This window comes from Neoarius graeffei, chromosome 2, assembly GCF_027579695.1.
Source record: "Neoarius graeffei isolate fNeoGra1 chromosome 2, fNeoGra1.pri, whole genome shotgun sequence".
Taxonomy (NCBI): domain Eukaryota; kingdom Metazoa; phylum Chordata; class Actinopteri; order Siluriformes; family Ariidae; genus Neoarius; species Neoarius graeffei.
The window spans coordinates 44,504,063-44,531,321 of record NC_083570.1 but is presented as its reverse complement, the minus strand read 5'-3'; the positions used below and the strand labels follow the sequence as shown (position 1 = coordinate 44,531,321).

Below are 27,259 nucleotides of genomic sequence, written 5' to 3'. Positions count from 1 at the left end.
TAGGGCTTTAAAAAAAGAAAAAAAAGGAGAGAGAGAGAGAGAGAGAGAGAGAGAGAGAGAGAGAGAGAGAGAGAGAGAGAACGACTTGGTCCCCTGAAGAACGGGCTATAGTTCTTACCTATGTTTAAGAAGCCCACTAAAGTCAAGCTCCCCTGCATCCTCCTGGCCTTCACTGCTGTTTTTAACAAGAAGAGATTAATGGAAATTCAATTACACAATCACAAACACTTGAATAAAAAAACAACGCAACCCAGGCCTCTACCTCCAAGCTATGCATTAGCAACAAGCAAATGCACAACTGAGGTTAACAAAAAAGCCTTTCGCTTTGAGCGAACTGTTTTTTTGCACAGGGTGCATACATTTTTCCCAAGAGACCCATGACTGCCTTCTCACATTAGCCTTTTCATGCAGGATTTTTGTGAGAACGATAAGTGTACGTTGCTTTTGGGCACATTGCAAAAAATGTTGAAATGCAAGCAATGGCCTTGAAATGATCAACACATTAGACTGGACATTTTGTTGGTTTGGTTGTTGGATTCAGGTTAATAGTCAACATGGTAATCCATGACTTAGCCAAACCATGTCATGATATTGGTTTGACAGTAGTACAGGGTGAGACGTCCATTTTAAACAATTAAACCATAGATATCATCTTGCCTGAGAAGAAGCACAGTTACATGAACACTACTTTTATCAACAGTGTCAGACAATGATGCAGAAAATGGTGCACAAGCATGTATTTACCACATATACAGTCTGACATTAAATTAGGTTCTTTTCCTCATACAGTGATGCTCGAAAGTTTGTTAACCCTTTAGAATTTTCGATATTTATGCATAAATAGGACCTAAAACATCATCAGATTTTCACACAAGTCCTAAAAGTAGATAAAGATAACCCAGTTAAACAAATGAGACAAAAACATTATACTTGGTCATTTATTTCTTGAGGAAAATGATCCAATGTTACATATCTGTGAGTGGCAAAAGTAAGTGAACCTCTAGGACTAGCAGTTAATTTGAAGGTGAAATTAGAGTCAGGTGTTTTCAATCAATGGGATGACAATCAGGTGTGAGTGGGCACCCTGTTTTATTTAAGAACAGGGATCTATCAAAGTCTGATCTTCACAACACATGTTTGTGGAAGTGTATCATGGCACGAACATGATGAAATATGAGGACCTCAGAAAAAGTGTTGTTGATGCCCATCAGGCTGGAAAAGGTTACAAAACCATCTCTAAAGAGTTTGGACTCCACCAAGTCACAGTCAGACAGATTGTGTACAAAGGGAGGAAACTCAAGACCATTGTTACCCTCCCCAGGAGTGGTCGACCAACAAAGATCACTTCAAGAACAAGGCGTGTAATAGTCGGCGAGGTCACAAAGGACCCCAGGGTAACTTCTAAGCAACTGAAGGCCTCGCTCACACTGGCTAATGTTAATGTTCATGAGTCCACCATCAGGAGAACCTTGAACAACAATGATGTGCATAGCAGGGTTGCAAAGAGTAAACCACTGCTCTCCAAAAAGAACATTGCTGCACGTCTGCAGTTTGCTAAAGATCACGTGGACAAGCCAGAAGGCTTTTAGAAAAATGTTTTGTGGACAGATGAGACCAAAATAGAACTTTCTGGTTTAAATGAGGAGCGTTATGTTTGGAGAAAGGAAAACACTGCATTCCAGCATAAGAACCTTATCCCATCTGTGAAACATGGTGGTGGTAGTATCATGGTTTGGGCCTGTTTTGCTGCATCTGGGCCAGGACGGCTTGCCATCATTGATGGAACAATGAATTCTGAATTATACCAGCGAATTCTAAAGGAAAATGTCAGGACATCTGTCCATGAACTGAATCTCAAGAGAAGGTGGGTCATGCAGCAAGACAACAACCCTAAGCACACAAGTCATTCTACCAAAGAATGGTTAAAGAAGAATAAAGTTAATGTTTTGGAATGGCCAAGTCAAAGTCCTGACCTTAATCCAATCGAAATGTTGTGGAAGGACCTGAAGCGAGCAGTTCATGTGAGGAAACCCACCAACATCCCAGAGTTGAAGCTGTTCTGTACGGAGGAATGGGCTAAAATTCCTCCAAGCCGGTGTTCAGGACTGATCAACAGTTACCGGAAACATTTAGTTGCAGTTATTGCTGCACAAGGGGTCACGCCAGATACTGAAAGCAAAGGTTCACATACTTTTGCCACTCACAGATATGTAATATTGGATCATTTTCCTCAATAAATAAATGACCAAGTATAATATTTTTGTCTCATTTGTTTAACTGGGTTCTCTGTATCTACTTTTAGGACTTGTATGAAAATCTGATGATGTTTTAGGTCCTGTTTATGCAGAAATATAGAAAATTCTAAAAGGGTTCACAAACTTTCAAGCACCACTGTAATTCAAACAATCAGACTCCATTATCACCTTGTATCTAATTAAGGAATGATATCACATAACACACAATTAAACCACAATTGTGTATTCTCCTTGCCTATATATGTAGTTCATTGCTATGCTGAACTCATATAAAGGGCATCTGGTTACCTTCGTTTGAAGGCTGAACGAATGTCAATGCTCTGAGTCTCTGGAACATCTGTAAAAGCAATATTGTGAATACTTTCAACACTACATGCTCCAGAACAATTGTCTCAGGAGACTTTTACAGACCAACATGACAGACAAGACAAACCTTTGACCTCGAGGTCAAATGAGCAGCTGTCAAACTTATCCTTATAAGTGACCTCACATCTGTAATTCCCACCATAATTCTCCTTAGCCTTAATGATATGCATCTCAAACGTGTGAATCTGTGGAGCAAGTAGTCCAAACTTCACTCAGTAGAAGTGGAAACTATTTATTGTTTCTTATTAATTTTTACTAATTTTGTTGATATATATATACTGTATGCATTACCTTAGTGATGCGGTCAAAACTTTCCTTCAGCTGTAGGTGTTTTCCCGTCTTGCTGGCGAGATCCATCCATTTCCCTTTGAACCACTTGACTGTTGGCTTACGAAGCAAATCCTTTGCCTCTACCTTTGCAATAAAGGTAATGTCTCCACCTTTAAAACAGATGACATTATTGAGTTAACTCTGAACATAGATGAGATGGGAAGTTCCTGTAAGCATTTTTGTTGTCTTTCTTAAACCCCTAATTGGTCCTCAAACTTTAAACCATGTCATATTACATTACAGGCATTTAGCAGACGCTCTTATCCAGAGCAACACACAACAGGACCCTGACATACCTGCAGCAATGGCCAGCCCAGGGAGCAGTTGGAGGTTAGGTGGCTTGCTCAAGGGTACTTCAGCCATTCCTGATGGTCTATGGAATTGAACTGGTGACCTTTTGGTCCCAAAGCTGCTTCTCTAACTTTTAAACCATAGCTTCCTCAATTTAACAATTACCAATGCAAAAGTCATATTTTAGTATTCACCAATGGCCCCATGCTTACTGCCTGTTGTACCCGCTGACCCACTCCAAAATTGGTCTGAAAACTTCACTGACTGCTCTATAATTTCAACATTTCACATTTCAACTCATTACTGTAGAACAGGAGTGTTGATGTTCTCCTTGATTTTCTCAGATGTCTGGGCTTGAGTGACTAACATCTGGCAGCACAACTTACAGTAACTTAATGGAGTGTATTTATGGTCATTAAATAGTTACCCTTTGTTTTAATATAGTCACGCGTAGAAGTGTGGCATTTACCAACCTACTTGGATGGAGCCACCTTGGGGTTTCTCAATTAGTAAGGTAGACAGAGGTGGATTTTCCACCTGCTTGTCAATCTCCTCAGGAGGCTGTCCCTCTCCCAGGGACCACACTGCAAAAAAGGGCAGAACATCATAATCACCAAATCTCATCTCATCTCATTATCTCTAGCCGCAATCACACACAAAGATCTTCTCAAACTTGCTCACAAAATATACTCAATTTCTCTCTCACACACACACACACACACACACACACACACACACACACACACACACACACACCAATATACAGACGCACACATACACACAGCTGCCAGCTGATAACACAGCATTTAGCAACATGGAAAGCATAAAGATATTAGCAACAATAATAAACCTGTGAAAAGGGGGGGAGAAGAGAAACATTATTAGCACAAAAAAATAAGCACAGCAAAATCTGTGGAGATATAAACTGTAACATTTCTAAAGCCATCCATAACTATAAAAGACGCCCAGAAAGAGGTTTTTTTTTTCTGCAAAACAAAAACACAATACACAAACACAAATACAGTGCATACTATACTGTACCATCATCAAGACCCACAAACCTACACAACGCCTTTACCTTCCCCAGGCAAACTGGTTAATATCAGAGAACAAGCAATATGGTCTGTATTTGCTACTATATTTTATCACACGAGAGCCAAGGGCAGTAAGAATCACCTGGATACCTTCTTATGTTCATATGTACAAATGTATAGATCTTCCAGTTGTGGTGTGCTGTGATGTCTGCCATATACACCTTTATTGGGAAATTTAACAGTCCCTAAAGAATCCTCAATTCTCCAGGTCTAGACAATTATGAACATTTTGTAGAACAACTTCCACTTAAGGGTATACAAGGTACTTTTGCATTGAGAAATGTTTCCTGTCATGCTAGGTTTCAGTCCTCAGATGATACAGTCTGAGGGGCCTGACCCACAAACAAAATTGACCTGGCTAAGCATGCCAAATCTCTCCATCTGTTTGGGACAGCAGATCTTTTGGCAAGGAAGCCCCCAGGGTGTTTTGACAGCGAGAAAATAGCTGGTCAGTAGTATTGCCAGTTATCTTGAAGGTTACAGACAAGACTAGTTCATGAACCCTGTCCAGCATGGGAAGAATAACTGTTAGAGGAGTAAAGGCATATAACAAGTGGTGAGGCAAGTCATGAGCCAGAACATCCTGTCCCAGCATTCTGTTCTGCTCTGCAAAAAGACAACTACTTCTGGCAATGTGCTGACTTGGCACTAGTGATCCTGTGGTTCACTATTTATTCATGCATCCATTGCACCATCGTATAGCCCTGGCCCAGATGACTTGCTCTCAGTGAGTATGGGCTGAAGAGATGCTGTCCAATGTGGAAAGAGCCATTTGACCTTGTGCCACCATGGTGCTTGATTTCTGACTAAAATTAAGCCAACATGTGATGACATCTCCAAACTGATAAGATGGATTTGAGGACCATCAATTCCAGCTGGTTGATGTTTTCTGTCCTTACATATTGGCACCACACTACTGATTATCTGTTTATCACTTTCTGGTGGGGCACTGTTCCCAACCAGAATCCTTCTGCTAGGAATACTCTTCATTGCCAGTAAGCCCATGCTTGGACTACTTCCCTGTCTTTGGCCAGGGAGAGACCAAATCAGGACTTTGAATGTCTGTTCTTGGAAGGCAAACATTAAGAAACATCTAATGGTCTGAGGCAGTGAAAACAGGAAAACAAGTATTGTCAAGTTCTGTGAACCAGTTCTGTTGCTGCTTGCCTGTCAGCCTTAGGATATAAAACAGGAGGGTCTTCAGGAACTGATTCCTTCAGACCTAGAACTGAATGAAAAACAACCATACCTTTTCTGAACAAGAAAGAAAGTTGAATAAAACCTCATGGTTTGAGCTGTGGGGGCAGCACGGTGGTGTAGTGGTTAGCACTGTTGCCTCACAGCAAGAAGGTTTTGGGTTAGAGCCCAGTGGCCAATGGGGGGGCCTTTCTGTGTGGAGTTTGCATGTTCTCCATGGGTTTCCTCTGGGTGCTCCAGTTTCCCCCACAGTCCAAAGACATGCAGGTTAGGCTAATTGGTGGCTCTAAATTGACCGTAGGTGTGAGTGTGAATGGTTGTTTGTCTCTATGTGTCAGCCTTGTGATGATTTGGTGACTTGTCCAGGGTGTACCCCGCCTCTTGCCCATAGTCAGCTGGGATAGGCTCCAGCTTGCCCATGACCCTGCACAGGATAAGTGGTTACGGACAATGGATGGATGGGTTTGACCTGTCATCTTTTTGCAAATCAGTCTTTAGCTCACAGGCCCAGCTGGATCATTGCCTCCTTTTGTCCTAAATACAAACTATACTTTCAGGGCAACAGGCTACCTTTAGTAGACCTTGTCTGCCATCAGACATTTATTTGTCTGTTATAATATATTGTTTTATTGTTATCAAACCATGCCCTTCAATCATATGAGGCTGGACCTTGGTGCCATGTGAGCCTTCTTAATGGAAGACAGAGCCATCCAGTCATAAAATCTCCCAAATGAAGACATCCTACATCTGGCTAGGATACTACTAGTGGCAACTCTAGTTGTGAAACTAGGAATGTTGCACCTCAGACCACTGGAAGAATGCACAGAACCTTTTAATGTTTTGTTTTGTTTAGTTTTAACAATGCAAATAAAAATGACATCTTAGCATCTTTGTCACGGATAGCACAATAAAATCATTAACTTATTTCCATTGTGGTCCTTGATATACAATGTCAAATGCAACCTTATAACTAGCCAGCTCCTAAAATACGATTTTAAAATACCTGATCAGAACAAAATGTGTCAGTAATAGTGACAAGGGCATGTGCACACACCAGGAGGTGCTGAACTACCTTTGGAATCTATCTTTGGCAGATTTTACAGAATGAATGTTTTTTATGTTAATGAAAGAGTCCATGTGCTCTGTGGTGAATTTGAGTGATTCTCCTCAATAGAGAACAGCATCAGCACTTTCAGGGGTTTTCATCCTCATTAAATAGCAGTGAGTTTTTAATGGTTAATTCAGCTTCTTAATTCTTATAGATTGGTATCTGCCTTATTTTTTTTCCCTACATTTTGTCTTTAAATACTTCCTATTTTCCGAACAGTACTTGACAGAAACATTTAGCTGGGTGCTAACTTAGTTAATGTTCATGCCAGGTTTAACTGCTGTTATGCAAGTCCCTGATAAAGACGACAGTATATATTGAAACAATGATATCCCATATTACCTAAAGTAAAATACAGCACAGTTGTATAGTCATAGTGAGCAGTGGCAGTCAGATAACTGAACTTACCGTCGGAGTTCAGTATGGATTTTCCCACTGCGGCTTCTTTTTAAACAATAATTATTAAACACAATCTAGATGCTCTTTTTTGCTGAAGTTTCCTCACGGGACAGTTATTCATTTTAAACTTCCCATGGCTTATGGAAATGTTTATCCTGCAGAAAAGTCTATGCTTCCAACAAAGCACTATGATGGTTCAGAAAAACTCTCGTCTCTTGGATATAATACTATATTGGTTAGGGTGAAAAGTAACACGGCATGATATTGTTTATTCAGGTTTATTTCAAATGGCCATATTGGGAAAATTAGCCTGCAAACCTTGATTGAAAATCTGTGCTCGGCTTCAGTTCATTTTCACTGAACTCTTAGTGGTGAGTATATTTCTGTCAATTTATAAGGAAAACGTATGAATGCTATCATGGCTAAAGGATTACCTGAGTCTTTCCTCTCCCTGGCTGACTCAGGGACATTATCATCTAAACAAAGACAGAGAAAACGTTTTACAGTATATTACAGTAAATATTACTGTAAAGCAAGGGGCAAACATGTGTTAAGACGTGACAATCATGCAGTTATGGTAGCAGATACAGAATTTGTCAGTGGGTAAGATGCAGTCTTTGTCAGTTTTCGTTCTTTTGTACTTTGAAGACATATGTTTGAGTTTTTTTTTTAGTTGAACTGAATTTCTGCAAAACATACTTTACATTTTCAGGTTGGGTGTACATACATTCATGGCAAATAATAAAGTTTGAGGTGCTATATATAGGTGAGATAGTTTACGAATATAGTGTTATAGTTATAAATGTATTACAGATTATCGTATGTGTATTTTAATCTGATGTTAAAACAAAATCAAACATAGATATCTAGAATTATATTAAACGTTATATGCTTACTAGTTAGATCAACAGAAAGGTTCTTGTGTGTACTGCCATCCTCTGGAAAGAAAACACAGTATTAATTGACATCTATTTCTGTTTTCACAGACAAAACTTTTTTTTTAATCAGTTAAGTAATAATGATGTGCATTGTACCTGACAATGTATAAAGCACTTTATTTTTCATGCACAGTAGTGCTCGAAAGTTTGTGAACCCTTTAGAATTTTCTATATTTCTGCATAAATAGGACCTAAAACATCATCAGATTTTCACACAAGCCCTAAAAGTAGATAAAGAGAACTCAGTTAAACAAATGAGACAAAAAATATTATACTTGGTCATTTATTTATTGAGGGAAATGATCCAATATTACATATCTGTGAGTGGCAAAAGTATGTGAACCTCTAGGATTAGCAGTTAATTTGAAGGTGAAATTAGAGTCAGGTGTTTTCAATCAATGGGATGACAATCAGGTGTGAGTGGGCACCCTGTTTTATTTAAAGAACAGGGATCTATCAAAGTCTGAGCTTCACAACACATGTTTGTGGAAGTGTATCATGGCACGAACAAAGGAGATTTCTGAGGACCTCAGAAAAAGCGTTGTTGATGCGCATCAGGCTGGAAAAGGTTACAAAACCATCTCTAAAGAGTTTGGACTCCACCAATCCACAGTCAGACAGATTGTGTACAAATGGAGGAAATTCAAGACCATTGTTACCCTCCCCAGGAGTGGTCGACCAACAAAGATCACTCCAAGAACAAGGTGTGTAATAGTCAGCGAGGTCACAAAGGACCCCAGGGTAACTTCTAAGCAACTGAAGGCCTCTCTCACATTGGCTAAAATTCATGAGTCCACCATCAGGAGAACACTGAACAACAATGGTGTGCATGGCAGGGTTGCACGGAGAAAGCCACTGCTCTCCAAAAAGAACATTGCTGCTCGTCTGCAGTTTGCTAAAGATCACGTGGACAAGCCAGAAGGCTATTGGAAAAATGTTTTGTGGATAGATGAGACCAAAATAGAACTTTTTGGTTTAAAAGAGAAGTGTTATGTTTGGAGAAAGGAAAACACTGCATTCCAGCATAAGAACCTTATCCCATCTGTGAAACATGGTGGTGGTAATATCATGGTTTGGGCCTGTTTTGCTGCATCTGGGCCAGGACGGCTTGCCATCATTGATGGAACAATGAATTCTGAATTATACCAGCAAATTCTAAAGGAAAATGTCAGGACATCTGTCCATGAACTGAATCTCAAGAGAAGGTGGGTCATGCAGCAAGACAACGACCCTAAGCACACAAGTCATTCTACCAAAGAATGGTTAAAGAAGAATAAAGTTAATGCTTTGGAATGGCCAAGTCAAAATCCTGACCTTAATCCAGTCGAAATGTTGTGGAAGGACCTGAAGCGAGCAGGTCATGTGAGGAAACCCACCAACATCCCAGAGTTGAAGCTGTTCTGTACGGAGGAATGGGCTAAAATTCCTCCAAGCCGGTGTGCAGGACTGATCAACAGTTACCGGAAACATTTAGTTGCAGTTATTGCTGCACAAGTGGGTCACGCCAGATACTGAAAGCAAAGGTTCACATACTTTTGCCACTCACAAATATGTAATATTGGATCATTTTCCTCAATAAATAAATGATCAAGTATCATATTTTTGTCTCATTTGTTTAACTGGGTTCTCTTTATCTACTTTTAGGACTTGTGTGAAAATCTGATGATGTTTTCGGTCATATTTATGCAGAAATAGAGAAAATTCTAAAGGGTTAACAAACTTTCAAGCACCACTGTATATGTGACAAAGACATAAACATGGTGTTAATAACATTAGACTTCTACGTGATGATCAAATACACATACCACTTATAAATATGTGTCATGGATACTCTTAGATATGCATTACACATATTCATTGGTTATGAATATTGATATGTGTACATGTTGTGTATATGTGTAGACACAGAAACAACATCACCTACAAGGGTTCTTTAATGGTTCCTAAAAGCGTTCTTCTTAGAAGGGTTCTACATTAAGCCGTTCCCCCCACAGAGACAAACCAAAGGACCATTAAGGGTTGTAGATTGAAACCTTTTTTTCTAATCTAGTGCCTAGTGCATATATGTACAGTAGATGTGATTTATTATATATCATATATATGATATTGCACGGTTGCATGACGATATGAAATTTATCTTTGAGTGCTAAATATATATCATGAATGAGTGACGCGAACAAGTGAAAATATTTTCAACACGAGAAGATAAACTTCATATCTTCACACCACCATGTAATATCCTATATATTATATGGACACATCCACGAAAAATTGCACAAGTTAATCAAAAGAATTTTAATTTTGAACCAGTTTGCCATTTTGACAACACAGGAAAGCATTGGGAGTGACATCCTCAGAGTGAAATATCAGGAATTATTATAAATACAGGACACTTTTTGATGGAATAAAAACGTGTTCTATTCCCTTCTAGCGGGTTTCATTCATTTGGTTTGATAGCATGCAGTATTGTTAGCATATTGCTTATCCTACGTGTATTACGTCACTCTACCCAATGGAGAAGAGCGTTGAATATGGTTTACAATATTGCATGGTTGTCAAGACAACATGACGTCACATGTCAGAGACGTAAAACTTCTGTACAAGGGAGCAACTGTGTACGTATAATAATAATAATAATAATAATAATAATAATAATAATAATAATAATGGCTGGATTTTTTCATGGTATATCAGATATATTCCATTCAGCTAGCTAAACACGTCTTCGACTCATTGAATATCATGCTAGCTGAATGGAATATATCTGATAGACCATGAGAAAAAGCCAGCCAATATTATTTAAATATGTCACTCAAATCTGCGATGTATTTCGTAGGAAAAATGCGAGTTTTTCAACACGAGAAGATAAACATCAAATCTTCAAGCCAACATGTGATTTTATTATATAGACACATTCACAAACAAAAAGTAACCAAATTTATCAAAACAACAACTTATTGATTTCCTCACGAGTGACATATAAAGATTTATGTCACAGGTTTTTTTCTCCATGTCCTGGATGCAGCGCGTATGAAAAATATGAGTGGCATAGTTCATAGTAAAACACTCGTGTGTGTGTGTGTGCGTGTGTGTGTGTATATATATATAAAAAAATCTCCTTCTCACCCCCGGCGGGGGGGTGGTATCCATGTCATCCTCAAGCTCGGGTCCTCTACCAGAGGCCTGGGAGCTTGAGGGTTCTGCGCAGTATCTTCGATGTTCCTAGGACTGCGCTCTTCTGGACTGAGGCTTCAGATGTTGTTCCTGGGATTTGCTGGAGCCACTCTCCCAGTTTGGGGGTTACTGCCCCAAGTGCCCCCACTACCACGGGGACCACGCAACCCTTGACCTTCCACATCCGTTCCAGCTGCTCTTTCAACCCTTGATACTTCTCAAGTTTCTCATGTTCCTTCTTCCTGATGTTGGCGTCAGCTGGGATCGCCACATCTATCACCACCACCCTCTTCTGCTCTTTGTCCACCACCACTATGTCCGGTTGGTTAGCCAGGATCTGTTTGTCAGTCTGGAAGCTGAAGTCCCACAGAATCTTGGCCCTGTTGTTCTCAGCCACCTTCTGTGGTATGGCCCATTGGGACTTGGGTATTTCTATTCCATACTGGTTGCAGATGTTCCTGTATACTATCCCAGCCACTTGGTTGTGCCTCTCCATGTACGCTGATCCAGCTAGCATCTTACACCCTGCTACTATGTGCTGGACTGTTTCAGGGGCTTCTTTGCACAGTCTGCATCTTGGGTCTGATCTACTCTGGTAGATCCTGGCCTCTATGGCTCTTGTGCTTATGGCCTGTTCTTGTGCTGCCATGATTAGTGCCTCTGTGCTGTCTGTCAGTCCTGCATTATCCAGCCACTGGTAGGATTTCTTGATATCAGCCACTTCCTCTATCTGACGGTGGTACATGCCATGTAGGGGTTTGTCTCTCCAGGTTGTCTGTTCCTCCTCCTCCTCTGCACTCTCATCAGGGTTCTGCTGCCTGAGACATTCACTTAGCAGTTCATCCTTTGGGGCCATCTTTCTGATGTATTCTCGGATTTTCGATGTTTCATCCTGGACCGTGGTCTTGACGCTCACTAGCCCTCGGCCTCCCTCTTTCCGCTTAGTGTATAGTCTCAGGGTGCTGGACTTGGGGTGGATATATATATATATATATATATATATGCACACATACTGTACATTTAGGAGTAAGAATTAAAGGATTTATACCACAGTATGGTTGAATTTTTGACTCTGATTGGTGTGTATTATTTGTGTGTACAGTAGAAGCACAGTATGGTCAGTAGTGCCTTTACATTAAAGCTAGATGGGCTGTCAATTTCATACAATCGGTGAAATTTAGTTCCCTCTGAAATTTGGTCATTGTGATATATATTTATTTCTGTAATATCTCACAAAATATCAGGCCATTCTGTGGCTGGGAAGTTCTTTAATTTGAAGGGATTCCCGAGCAAATAATGTGCATGAAATAGCTCGCTTTGTGCAGTCAAGCAGACAGAGGAAGTCCATGTGCGCATGCGCAGGTTTACCTTGACTGTGCACTGACAGTTACATCATCTTGTCACTAAATGAACAGCTGATCACACCGAGGTGCTCGCTGACCACCGATATTTATTAGTTTAGTCCTGCGTTTCCTTTCCTTTGCAACATAACGTCTTTTCTTCTCGTTTTCCGTTACTGTAGTCGGTCTTTCACGTTTCATTCACACACTCACATCCTCCATTTTTCTCTCCTGTTTCAAATTTGTATCCCACAACGCCTTGCGTGAACAAGGAAAGCCCACCATGTGATGCATGACGTAGTATCTTGTATTGGGTCATGGTGAAGCAGGAAAAAAATAGCAGAGAATTTAGGGCCACGTAGCTCTAAATTCATTAATTCTTCTATTAAAAAACTAATAAAATTGGAAGCCTGTGATTTGAATTCAGTAGCTTTTGGTCCACTCAACAAAAATAATTGGGTGTCGGGAAAATTCTTTTTATGGCCTACACTTGAAAAATCTGAAAAGCAGTCTATGTTTAATGTGCTTGTTCTTATGCGTTACTGTTTTCATAGTAACAGCTCATTCACAGGACCGCATACTGCAGACGCTCCAAATAATCTAAATAGATTTAAAAACTGTGGTATTTGTTAACTAAGAAAATGTATAATTGCTGATATGGTGGTGTTTTCTTTTAAAAAAAGACATTTATTTAACATTTATGGAAGGACTCTCCAGTGTTGGCGCTTTGTAACGGTCATGGTGCAGAGTTTACACTTTCAGGTTTCTCTGTAAAATGGCAAGTGTTTTTTTTAAGATAGATAGATAGATAGATAGATAGATAGACTGGTGAGGAAACAACTGTAAACAGGAACAAACTTCTTTTTTGGGTGTTCAACAACATTAAATCCTAAATACAAGCCATTAAAATATGCGATGTGTCACTCATTAAGAAATTGAACATTATAATAATTGGCAAATCTCTGTGGTACAAACAGAATAACACACTCCATTCCAGACTGTGCAGTTATACGAAAATAATCCACTCAGCTTGGATTATTTTCATACAACCGCATGCTCTGAAGTGTGTTATGCCTCATATGTCTATCCTCCATCTTGCCAAATTTGTTCCCTCAAAATGTTGCTCTGTATTTCTCCTGTTTCACTTTCTGTTCAATCCGAGCTCATTCAGTCAATCTCTGTCACATCAGAGCTACACTAACACTTCTGTTGTTAAATCCTCAGCAAAAAAGAGGAGATGAGAATGAGAATTGAGCTGTCATGACCACCAACCTGATGGGGGCGGAGGTGACGGACTGCTGGTAGTGACTTCATCATCTTTATCTGCAACAAAAGTGAAATTGACACATACACCCATCTGTCACTGAGTTCCACGGCTACTAATATGTCAACACAGCATGCAGACAAAGTGTCTTCAGCATCGAATACGCCTCACATTCGGCTGAACTGGGTCACAGGAAGCAGTGACTTGAAATGGAAAAGCACATGGCCCAGCTACAGACATGATTATACGGAATGAAATGAAATCAATTAGTTGTTCGTGTGTGTGTGTGTGTGTGTGTGTGTGTGTGTGTGTGTGTGTGTGTGTGTGTGTGTGTGTGTGTGAAATTAGCTTATTAAACGAAATGGAAGTGGAAGTGTGATGCAGCCATTCCACACAAAACTAGCCAAAGGTTTAACAAGCAAGCAATTCCACTGAATGTCATATGAATGAAGTCATGAAGTGAAAAGCTCTGACCTTCAAAACGTCTCATACAAAGTGAGTGAATTCTCAGAAAATGTACAACAATTTTCATACAGCAGCACTACATCCAGCACGGATAAACAAAGCCATTCTTCCATTATTACCTAAATCTGATATATATATATATATATATATATATATATATATATATATATATATATATATATATATATATATATATATATATATAGTGGCATGCAAAAGTTTGGCCACCCTTACTTGAATAGTAAAGTGAGCAGAAGATGAACTGATCACCAAAAGGCATAAAGGTAAAGATGACACATTTCTTTTCAGCGTTTTCTGGAAGATTTGTGTATTATTTTTGTTTTGTACAATTGGAGAGTGAAAAAAAGAAAAGGAACACCATGCGAAAGTTTGGGCACCCCAATACATTTGAGTTCTCAGGTAACTTTTACCAAGGTTCCAGACCTTAATTAGCTTATTGAGCTGTGGCTTGTTCAAATTCTTCGTTAGGAAAGGTCAGATGATGCAGATTTCAAAGCTATATAAATTCTCTGACTCCTCAAACTTGTCCCTAAAATCAACAGCCATGGGCTCCTCTAAGCAACTCCCTCGCATTCTGAATAATAAAATAATTGATGCTCACAAAGCAGGAGAAGGCTACAAGAACAAAGTGTTTTCAGGTAGCTGTTTCCTCAGATTGTAATGTTATTAAGAAATGGCACTGTTCTACTATGCAGCGACACCTGAACAAATATGACCTTCATGGGAGAGTCATCAGAAGAAAACCATTACTGCATCCTAGCCACAAAATTCAGCGTCTGAAGTTTGCAAATGAACATCTAAGTAAGCCTGATGCATTTTGGAAACAAGTCCTGTGGACTGATGAAATCAAAATAGAACTTTTTGGCCACAATGTGCAAAGGTATGTTTGGAGAAAAAAGGGTGCCGAATTCCAGGAAAAGAACACCTCTCCAACTCTGAAGCATGGGTGTGGATCGATCATGCTTTGGGGTTGTGTTGCAGCCAGTGGCACAGGGCACATATTCATTGATCAAGGGAAGCATGGATTCGCATAAATACCAGCAAACTCTGGAAGCAAACATCACACCATCTGTAAAAAAGTTGAAGTTAAAAAGAGGATGGGTCCTACAATAAGACGATGATCCAAAACACACCTCAAAATCTACAATGGAATACCTCAAGAAGCCCAAGCTGAAGGTTTTGCCCTGGCCCTCACAGTCCCCTGACCTAAACATCATTGAAAATCTGTGGATAGATCTCAAAAGAGCAGTGCATGCAAGACAGCCCAAGAAACTTGTAGAACTGGAAGCCTTTTGCAAGGACGAATGTGTGAAAATCCCCCAGGTAAGAACTGAAAGATTATTAGCTGGCTACAAAAAGTGTTTACAAGCTGTGATACTTGCCAAAGGGGGTGTTACTAGGCACTAACCATGCAGGGTGCCCAAACTTTTGCTTCGGGCCCTTTTCCTTTTTTGTCATTTTGAAAATATAAAAGATGAAAATAAAAAAAAAGTTTTTGCTTAAAATATAAAGGGAATGTGTCATCTTTAACTTTATGCCTTTTGGAGATCATTTCATCTTCAACTTGCTTAACTGTTCACAGTAACAGCAATTTTGACCAGGGGTGCACAAACTTTTGCATACCACTGTATGTATTGCATAGCTACATTCTTAATGCACTGCAAAAATGACATTTTAGCAAATGAAAATATCTTGAATATAGACATTTATCGATAACATCACATTCAAATCAATATAAGACTATTAAACCAATTTCTAGACCAATTTCAAGCTTGTATTATTTTATTGGCAGGTCATGTTGCTTCGTCCTAGAAATAAGTTTAATAATGTTTGATTTGGTTTCTTTTAATCTTAGAAGAGTAACTAAAATTTTATCTATTCAACATACAGTACTGTGCAAAAGAAAGAAATGCTGTTGAGCAAAGATGCCTTCAAATATAATGGGATTGATATTTTATATCTTAAAATAAATGCTATAAAGTGCAGTAAACAGGAATAAATAATAATAACAAACTCACTAATTAGCACGATCGCTCTTTGCCTTAAATTTTTTTTTTAAATAGTCATCTCAAGTACAATGAGTGCAGTTTTATATGAACATTTTTACTGAGCATCTTGTAAAACCAGCCGCAGTTCTTCTGGACACTTTGACTGTCCACTTACTTCTTAATTTTGCAGCAAAACCCAGCAGCCTTCATTACGTTTATTTATTTATTCATTTATGGTCTGAAAAGTGGGTGGCACGGTGGTGTAGTGGTTAGCGCTGTCGCCTCACAGCAAGAAGGTCCTGGGTTCGAGCCCCGGGGCCGGCGAGGGCCTTTCTGTGTGGAGTTTGCATGTTCTCCCTGTGTCCGCGTGGGTTTCCTCCGGGTGCTCCGGTTTCCCCCACAGTCCAAAGACATGCAGGTTAGGTTAACTGGTGACTCTAAATTGACCGTAGGTGTGAATGTGAGTGTGAATGGTTGTCTGTGTCTGTGTCAGCCCTGTGATGACCTGGCGACTTGTCCAGGGTGTACCCCGCCTTTCGCCTGTAGTCAGCTGGGATAGGCTCCAGCTTGCCTGTGACCCTGTAGAAGGATAAAGCGGCTAGAGATAATGAGATGAGATGAGATGGTCTGAAAAGTGTCTCTTTCACAATTATTCCACAAAATCGAGTTGTACATGAGCTGATAAACCATGTAGGACGAGATTGAATGGAATAACTGTTTTATTCTATCCACATTCCCTGGATTTTGAGAAACAGAGCATTTTTATTTTTTGCAAATTCGATAAATAAAAACTTTATACAAAATGTCCGACAAAATCATTTCCGCTTAACAAACCGGCCAAATGACAGTAGAAATTTGTGAAAAATGCTCTAATAATAATTCTTGAAAAATAAAAAAGCTACGTTCTTACCATCAAATACCTTTATTCCATATTTTGTTGCTTTTATTTTATTTTATTTTTGGGGTTTTGTTTTCAAGTAGAGTTTTTATTTCATCCTCGGTTGGTTCAGCAACACGCTCCGCCATTTTGTTTTTCTCTACTCACGGTATATGAGCTGATAGCCTAGTAGTAGAGTAGCCAATCAGAGCGCACGATTGCTCATATCCAGTGAATGTGGATAGAATCATTTGTAATATGCTGCTTTCTTTACTGACATATAAACATTTTTTCCGTGTAACATTTAATTTTGTTCTGGAAAACTAACGTTTGCAAATCGAAAATGTTTTTGTACTGACTCTTTAGTCATAATATACTATGTCCGGACTAAAAAAATGGACTTTTGCATCGTACTGTACGTATATTTACTTGATGTGAAGTGAAAGATGTCATTTTTGACAGAGTGTTTCTCAAACAAAAAAGGTTTCCTTCATTGCTAATACCATGCAAACATGAGCGGTGCCATACCAACAACTCTTCAGACATTTAAAGGTGCCCCATACGCACATACACATACAAAAAAACCTTGAATGGTGCCAAAGTCACACAGACACACACAAAAAAAGCAGACACAACATCTGCTGTGACTACATTGGTGGTATTGAAGCATGTAGACAGTGTAATCAACAGCTTATAAAAGTATAATAAATACAGACTGAAGACATGAGCACGAATGTAACTGCAAATACATTTAAGGAAACACACAAGCACATTCATAAAAGTATTTTGATGCAGCGTCAGACCTTTGAGGGTGGGGGAAGGAGGGGGAACCACCGTGACTATCGGCACCGTATCAGCAGCCTTCACTGCGTCATTCATAGGTGGTGCTGATTGGGACAAGGCTAGGGCATGTTAGTCATCTCTCTCTCTCTCTCTCTCTCTCTCTCTCTCTCTCTCATGCAAACACACACACACACACACACACACACACACACATACCTTGGTGCACACTTGTACACCAGTCAAAGACAAAAAAAACCTGCTTTCAAGAAAGTAATACTATAATCAATCACTTGATTATTCATGTAATGCAGATCAGTATTGTGTATTGTGTATGACAGTTTTTCACTTTCGCACTTTATTTCTACTTAATACCGGTATATCCTTTTCCCTGTGAGCAACTCAACAACACATACACTACCGTTCAAAAGTTTGGGGTCACCCAGACAATTTTGTGTTTTCCATGAAAAGTCACACTTTTATTTCCCACCATAAGTTGTAAAATGAATAGAAAATATACTCAAGCCATTTTTCTGGCCATTTTGAGCATTTAATCGACCCCACAAATGTGATGCTCCAGAAACTCAATCTGCTCAAAGGAAGATCAGTTTTATAGCTTCTCTAAAGAGCTCAACTGTTTTCAGCTGTGCTAACATGATTGTACAAGGGTTTTCTAATCATCCATTAGCCTTCTGAGGCAATGAGCAAACACATTGTACCATTAGAACACTGGAGTGAGAGTTGCTGGAAATGGGCCTCTATACACCTATGTAGATATTGCACCAAAACCCAGACATTTGCAGCTAGAATAGTCATTTAGCACATTAGCAATGTATAGAGTGGATTTCTGATTAGTTTAAAGTGATCTTCATTGAAAAGAACAGTGCTTTTCTTTCAAAAATAAGGACATTTCAAAGTGACCCCAAACTTTTGAACGGTAGTGTATTATCATATCGTATTTAAGTGCATTAACACGTTTCTGTAAACTCGAACAACTTCAATGACAAAGTGTCTCCTTACAAAATAAATAGATAAATATTTGTCACAAGCAATACAGTATATTCATGTTAATACTGTGCATCCCTGCAAATAAACGTGCTGAAACGATTCAATTAGGACTTTTTGAATTGAAGATAGTGCAAATAATTTAACTGGAGGGAATTATTACTTCTTCTATACTGCGGTTCAATTCAAATTTATGAATCAACATACATGCAAGTTTACCATGATACCTTGATTTTGTTTCTTTTTGGAAAATATTTTTTCCTACTGCACTTATACCTGCATACTTTTGTATTAAATATGCGCTATTTAAATCATTTAATACCACATTGCTGTTGCATTCTGGATTCTGATTGGTCAGAAGGTGTTGATTAATTCTCTATAACAGCAGCTGTGCAGCTGCAAATCACAGGATTATATACATTAATGAGCTCGTTCTACAAACTACAAACTAATGCATTATCGTTTCTATAGCAACAGCTCATACACAGGGATTTGTACCATAGACACTACATAATCGAAAGACTTATTAAACCATGGTGTATAATTCACAATAATTCCACGAAATCGAGTCATACATGAGTTGATAGCGGCTATAAGCCATGTACGGCGAGATTGAGTGGAATAACTGTTTTATTTTATCCACATTCACCGGATTTTGAGAAACAGAGCATTTTTATTTTAATTTTTTGCAAATTTGATAAATAAAAACTTTATACAAAACGTCCGACAAAATCATTTCCGCTTACCGGACACATGACAAATTGCATACATGCGGAATTTGAATGCTTCAAGATGAAGAATGTAAACAAACTGGTGAAATGACAGGAGCAATTTGTGAAAAATTTGATAATAATAATAATAATAATAATAATAATAATAATAATAATTCTTGAAAATTAAAAAAGATATGTTCTTACCATCAAATACTTTCATTCTATATTTCATAGCTTTTTTTGTATTTTTGGGGTTTTGTTTTCGAGTAGTTTTTATTTCATCCTTGGTTGGTTCAGCAACACGCTCCGCTATTTTGTTTTTCTCTACTCACGGTATATGAGCTGATATCCTGGTAGTACAGTAGCCAATCAGAGCATGCGATTGCTCATATCCAGTGAATGTGGATAGAATAATCATTGATATGGTAACATTTTTTGTAAGGAGATTTTATTTATAGAATGAATGTTGAATATCAGTGCTTTGTAATGATCAGCGATTTTTCCATCTTCAGGACAGAGGGCTTTGCACCTTCTGGTTTCTTACTTGACAAAATGCCAAATTGTGGTGGGGTTTTTTTGCTTATTAACTTCACAAGGAAAAAAAACAGACTCTGGTGATGGAACATATGACCATTTATAGCTGCTATAATGTAAGTGAGAACAGGAACAAACTGCAATGGTTAAAAATATGATGTTTCATTCTTTAATACAGTAAGCATTGTACTAATTGACAAACTGATCCTGTATGAGAGGAATTATGAGAAAATAATTATGCGAGGTATTAATGAAGCGCATCACAAAGCCCGCCTCGTCATTGATTATTTTCCTCTAACAGCACACCGCATCATCTTTTATCCCTTATATACAGTATAATCAGTTACTGTGACCTGATTTAGACTTATATCGCTGCTGAAATGTGAAATTTGTCCAAAATGTTGAGACAATTAGTTGCAGACTGAATAGAAGGCATCCATTTTAAATGCTCATTCCTAAGCTGGATGCAAAGCACAAAGCGATGCTTGCTATTCCTTTTGTTTGTTAAAGTAGGATCCATTCAGTACTAATATCCAGTAGGATACAGTGCTTCAGCTCATTCTGACACCAAATTCCAGTCTCATGCAAAGGAAAGCAGTTCTCCACTGGTGCACAATTAGATTTCCGAGAGCACTGGAGACAGGACATATAATGGATTGACAATCATCAGTAAAATAAATATGTATTTGGCTGAAGTGCGTTTTAGAAAGCGAGAGAAAAGCATTGCCTACGTGATACAGAAACACTGGAATAAATATTCATGACTTTAAATTGGGATGGGGTAGAGTACTGCTAAACAAGGTTAATAATGTATTCATCAACCCCTTTAAAGAGTAAATCCATCAGTATATGTGGCAGTCTGGGAAAACCCATTGCGTTGTTGTGGCAATTATTAACATTAACATCAATACAGTGTCTTGCAAAAGTATTCCTCTCCCTTGGTGTTTGTCCTGTTTTGTTGCATTACAAGCTGGAATTAAAATGGATTTTTGGAGGGTTAGCGCCATTTGATTTACACAACATGCTTACCATTTTAAAGGTGCAAACTGATGTTTTATTGTGACACAAACAATAATTAAGATGAAAAAACAGAAATCTGGAGTGTGCATAGGTATTCACCCCCTTTCGTGTGAAACCCCTAAATAAGAGCTGCTCCAACCAATTCACTTCATAAGTCACATAATTAGTTGATTAAGATCCACCTGTGTGCAAAGTGTCACATGATCTGTCACATGATGTCTGTATAAATCAACTTGTTTTGGAAGGACCCTGACTCTGCAACACTACTAAGCAAGCAACATGAAAACTAAGAAGCCTCCAAACAGGTCAGAGACAAAGTTGTGGAGAAGTATAGATCAGGGTTGGGTTCTAAAAAATATCTCAAACTCTGAATATCCCAGGGAGCACCATTAAATCCATTATAGCAAAATGGAAAGAATACGGCACCACTACAAACCTGACAAGAGAAGGCCGCCCACCAAAACTCTCAGACCGGGCAATTTGGGCATTAATCAGAGATGCAACAAAGACACCAAAGATAACACTGAAGGAGCTGCAGAGATCCACAGTGGAGATGGGAGTATCTGTCCATAGGACCACTTTAAGCCGTACACTCCACAGAGTGGGCCTTTATGGAAGAGTGGCCAGAAAAAAGCCATTGCTTAAAGAAAAAATAAGAAAACACATTTGGAGTTTGCCCAACAGCATGTGGCAGACTCCCCAAACACATGGAAGAAGATTCTCTGGTCAAATGAGACTAAAATTGATTTTTTTTGGCCATAATGGGAAATGCCATGTGTGGTGCAAACCCAACACCCTGAGAACACCATTCCTACAGTGAAGCATGGTGGTGGCAGTATCATTCTGTGGGGATGTTTTTCATCTGCAGGGACAGGAAAGCTGGTCAGGACTGAAGGAAAGATGGATGGCACTAAACACAGGGCAATTCAGGAGAAAAACCTGTTCAAGTCAGCCAGATGTTTGAGACTGGGATGAAGGTTCACATTCCAGCAGGACAATGACCCTAAACATACTGCTAAAGCTACACTGGAATGGTTTAAAGAGAAACATTTAAATGTCTTGGAATGACCTAGTTAAAGCCCAGACCTCAATCCAATTGAGAATCTGTGGCATAACTTGAAGATTGCTGTACACCAATGCAACCCATCTAACTTGAAGGGGTTGGAGCAGTTTTGCCTTGAGGAATGGGCAAAAATCCCAGTGGCTAGATGTGCTAAGCTAATAGAGACATACTCCAAGAGACTTGCAGAGACCTTTCATCTTAATTAGTGTTTGTGTCACAATAAAACAACAATTTTCACCTTTAAAGTGGTAGGCATGTTGTGTAAATCAAATGGTGCTAACCCTCCAAAAATCCATTTTAATTCCAGCTTGTAATGCAACAAAAGAGGATAAACACCAAGGGGGATGAATACTTTTGCAAGACACTGTAACACCATAATCTCATCTCATCTCATCTCATCTCATTATCTCTAGCCGCTTTATCCTTCTACAGGGTCGCAGGCAAGCTGGAGCCTATCCTCAAACAAAATGGAGCCTATCACACTTGATCTTTGCTACAAACCACTATTCACTACAAATGTAGTGAATTTTCGAGTAACCCTGTAACCCAGTCGAGAGTCAACAGCATACAGTCACCCAGCATAGAATCTAACAGCTCCATCTGAGCATTTGTAGCTGTATGTTTGTTCAACTGTGTCCAAGGTAAGATCATTAACCAGGATTGGCAAGTTTCAGCAAAAGTTCCAGCTCAACTACATCTCAGAAACTAGCACAAAGAAATGGACACTGGAAAAGAGAACCATGGTTCTTCTTTTCCTCAGCGTTTTTGTGGTGAAACAAATATTTAACACTTGAGTCTGATGTCCAGCACAATCCCCCTTTTCTTCTCCCAATCTCCACAATATATTTTACAACAGAAATAATTCTGAGCCTCATAGACAAACTGTCTGCATTTACACTTTGCCTTTTTTTTCTGGAAATATATTATGTAGGGCGGCACGGTGGTGTAGTGGTTAGTGCTGTTGCCTCACAGCAAGAAGGTCCGGGTTCGAGCCCCGTGGCCGGCAAGGGCCTTTCTGTGTGGAGTTTGCATGTTCTCCCCGTGTCCGCGTGGGTTTCCTCCGGGTGCTCCAGTTTCCCCCACAGTCCAAAGACATGCAGGTTAGGTTAACTGGTGACTCTAAATTGACCGTAGGTGTGAGTGTGAATGGTTGTCTGTGTCTATGTGTCAGCCCTGTGATGACCTGGCGACTTGTCCAGGGTGTACCCCGCCTTTTGCCCGTAGTCAGCTGGGATAGGCTCCAGCTTGCCTGCGACCCTGTAGAACAGGATAAAGCGGCTAGAGATAATGAGATGAGATATATTATGTACATTTGCGCCTGAAATGAGATCTTGGGTGTTTGCAGATATATATTTTTTAAAATCTTACCCAATCTGGCAACCCAGTCATTAAAGGTGACACATTATACCCCTTTTCTACAAGTTGACACCGTTCGCTGAGGTATTAATAAAATATCTGTGACGTGCTTTGGTCAAAATACCACAAGGATAAAGCACTACAGTGCCCTTCTCACCCTGTCTAAACTATGGTACCATGTTCAAAACAGTTGATTTGAGTGCCTGTTCCTTTAAATGATAATGAGCCACTGCTCACCCCACCCCCTCTTCCAATGGCCAATCAGGTAACACTTTCCTCATTAATATTTATTCACAAAGGCAGTTCTCAAGCCATGAGTGGAGATACCCAGATGATGGGGTGGTATAATGTTAATGACATAGAAAGGGGAACACATCTGAACAGCTTGTTGAAGCATGTTTTCTGAAATAGACAGCCCAGAAGAAACTGACTGGGTTGTATTATGTCAGACTTTGTGGGATGGTAAGCACTCCAAATGTGCACAAGCACTGAAAAAGTGAGTTTTTCATAATATGTCCCCTTTAAATGTCCTGTCAACTCCTCCTCTTCCTCTTCTTCGTCCTCCTTCTCCACTGAAATTGTTCACAGAGTGAGCATGGGGCAGTGAACATCCTGCCCATACTGTATGGCCATCTATTTGCTTGTTGTAGTTCCCATTTTTGACCGCTAGATACATCACTCCCTGATTCTAGAAATGCAAGAAAATCAATGGAACGTCATCTAATTTCTGTGAAATTAATTTTTTTACATTGTTGTTCAATCAAAAGAGGTAATTAGTATTTCAATGGTATTTAAATTGCATGGAGTTGTGAATGACGAATGAATTTTTTTAAATGAGCTGATCTGAATCCAAAGTGAAATTTTTGATCAGCAGCAAAAATATCAAATTTCACCTACCATTAGATAACTCTAAAGCGTCGACTTTATTGATATAAGCAAATCAGTAGCGTCATGATGAGTGCATCGGATCACATCGCTGTAAGACAACACTAGTCAAGAGAAGGAATGTGCTAGAAAATTGAGATGGTCACGTAATAATTTTCCAAGGCACGATCCCAAGACATATTGCGATATGAAATATGATGTCTTGGTTAAATTTTTGCGTATTGTCCCTACTTCTGGTGTGTGAGTGCCATTCACTCTCGCCAGTGTAATGTTGTAGTACTTGAGGCAGGTCTTGGTGTCTAGACCACTTTTTGAAGGTCTCGGTTTCGTCTCAGAATTGACCACATTTTTACTCAGTCTTGTCTTGATCTTGGACATAGAGGACTTGGGATTTTATTTCAAAACTGGTCAAGACCGCAACTGTGTGGATTTCACTAAATTGCCTATGTATTGTCTGATTTACTTATTAACATCATTACTGTGATTGGATGTAAAACTTACTGCTTCAAATGCAATCAATAACATGACTCATTGTGAATTTGAAATTTACTGCTAATGGCCGTCGCCCCTCCTCCTCCTCCTCCTCCCCCTTCACATACATTGGTCTGGTCCTGGTCTTGACTCGGGCTCGCCCTGTCTTGGTCTTGACTTGATCTCAACCCCTCAAAGTCTTGGTCTTGTCTTGGTTTTAATACACTTTGGTCTTGGTCATGACTTGGTCTTAGTTTAGGTGGTCTTGACTACAACGGTATGCCAGAGTGAACAACACTCATGGTCACCATCATTAGCTGCAAGCTGATTCCGTTCACCAAAAATACAAGGATGTTCATGAACGACGCTCATTCAGTGTATTCATGTACAACACTGGGCCTGTGCACAACCTGCACCTATTGATGAGCTGCAATTGGTTTGGGTCAGAATGTTTTTTCTGCCTATAGCATATTTTGATACCTCTACTTTCACCAAACGGTTACCAGAGGACTGGCCCCCCACTGTAACTCTTGCTATGTGAAAGGCCGAGGGCTATAAAAACAGAGATCAGCACCGTCCAATGTGCCTTAAGGGCTTGGTTAGTACTGGGATGGGAGACTGCCTAGGAAGACCAGGTCTTGGCATGGGAGGGACTTTGACTTTCACCAAAAAGAAATGTGTATATCAGCAAAATAAAAAGTAGAAATGTTTTTCTTTTTAGTCAGGCACCACCCAAACTGATAACCACATCATCAGCTTTTCTTTGGCTAGTCAGACACAACATACACCACCACTCTTGCCAGAGCAGTTGGGGGTTAGGTGCCTTGTTCAAGGGCACTGCAGCCAGTCCTGCTGGTCCAGGGAATCAAACCAGCAACCTTTTAGTCCCAAAGCTGCTTCTCTAACCATTAGGTCATGGCATCTGTCAGTAGAAGTGAAAGGGAATCTTTGAATGAAATTTTCTCCTTTTTCGTGTCTGTCAAATGGAAAATCAGGAAAGTCTGCAGTTTATAGAGTATTTTATACTTAATATAATAGAAATGATGAAAATTTGAGGGTTTTCCCAAGCTGTGACACATACAGTATGTCATCGGTGTCACGGAGAACGCTGAACTCTTAAGTGCTACACAGGTGTTAGATTTCATGCTGATTAAGGTGAAACCATATAAAATAATTTTTTTGGTGACAGCAACGTTACATGCCATGCTTTTCATGTGTTCATGGATTAAAGACGGCGGTACTTACCAGGGGATGGAGGGTGTTTAGGAGCCTCCTCGACCTCACATAATAACACCATCTTAACACGTTGTGTAGACTCTGGCTTCTCCTGTTCATGCACTACAGGCTCTGTCACTATTGGCTGTGACTGTGAGATCTCTTTCACTATTGGCTGTTGCTCAGCAACCTCAGTCAATATTGGTTGCAGCTCTACAATTGCAGGTGTTATTGGCTCTTGCTCTGGTTGAGTCAGTTTGAGCTCTGGGTCTTTGACCACCGCTGCAGCCTCTGCACAGGCATAGCAAACACAGCCAGCTGGAGCAGCAGGCAAACATCTGCAGCCATACAAGCAACACAGCTGTATCCTATACCTCATGCTACACATAGACGCAAACTGATTAGAATCAGAAGTTTTGATGATTTCCCAATCAGCTTTTCATTTTAGTTATCCAGTTTAGCATGTAATAAAGATAAGAGATCCAGTGGGATGCTGAATATGCAGTACCAGTCAAAAGTTTGTAGACCCCTACTCATTCAGAGGTTTTTCTGTATTTTGACTCTTTTCTACATTATACAACCCCAAGTCCAAAAAAGTTGGGACACTGTGTAAAACATAAATAAAAATAGAATGTGAAGATTTGCAAATCATGGAAACCCTATATTTCATTGACAATAGTACAAAGACAACATATCAAATGTTGAAACTGAGAAATTTTAATGGTTTTTGAAAAATATATGCTCATTTTGAATTTGATGTCAGTAACACGTTTCAAAAAAAGTTGGGACGGGGCAACAAAAGACTGAAAGAGTTGTGTAATGCTAAAAAAAAAAAATTTAATTTGGTTAATTGGCAACAGGTCTGTAAGATGATTGGGTATGAAAAGAGCATCCCAGAGAGGCGGAGTCTCTCAGAAGTAGAGATGGGGAGGGGTTCACCGCTCTGTGAAAGACTGCATGAGCAAACAGTGCAATAATTTAAGAATAACATTCCTCAATGTAAAATTGCAAAGAATTTGGGAATCACATCATCTATGGTACACAATATCATGCAAAGCTTCAGAGAATCTGGAGAAATCTCCGTATGCAAGAGACAAGGCTGAAAACTGA

At 39.4% G+C, this 27,259-nt stretch overlaps 1 protein-coding gene across 1 annotated transcript in view; it reads right to left on the bottom strand.

Annotated features, from left to right (window-relative positions):
• The window catches only part of mybpc1 (myosin binding protein C1), a 78,213-nt gene that overhangs the window by 42,651 nt on the left and 8,303 nt on the right, over positions 1 to 27,259 (bottom strand). The window contains exons 4-12 of the mRNA XM_060914290.1: positions 17,911 to 18,009; positions 13,765 to 13,815; positions 7,937 to 7,978; positions 7,475 to 7,516; positions 3,716 to 3,826; positions 2,913 to 3,061; positions 2,689 to 2,806; positions 2,544 to 2,592; positions 119 to 175 (exon numbers count right to left, since the gene is read on the bottom strand). Coding sequence (XP_060770273.1) covers positions 119 to 175; positions 2,544 to 2,592; positions 2,689 to 2,806; positions 2,913 to 3,061; positions 3,716 to 3,826; positions 7,475 to 7,516; positions 7,937 to 7,978; positions 13,765 to 13,815; positions 17,911 to 18,009 — 718 coding nt within the window. The remainder of the gene's footprint in view (positions 1 to 118; positions 176 to 2,543; positions 2,593 to 2,688; positions 2,807 to 2,912; positions 3,062 to 3,715; positions 3,827 to 7,474; positions 7,517 to 7,936; positions 7,979 to 13,764; positions 13,816 to 17,910; positions 18,010 to 27,259) is intronic.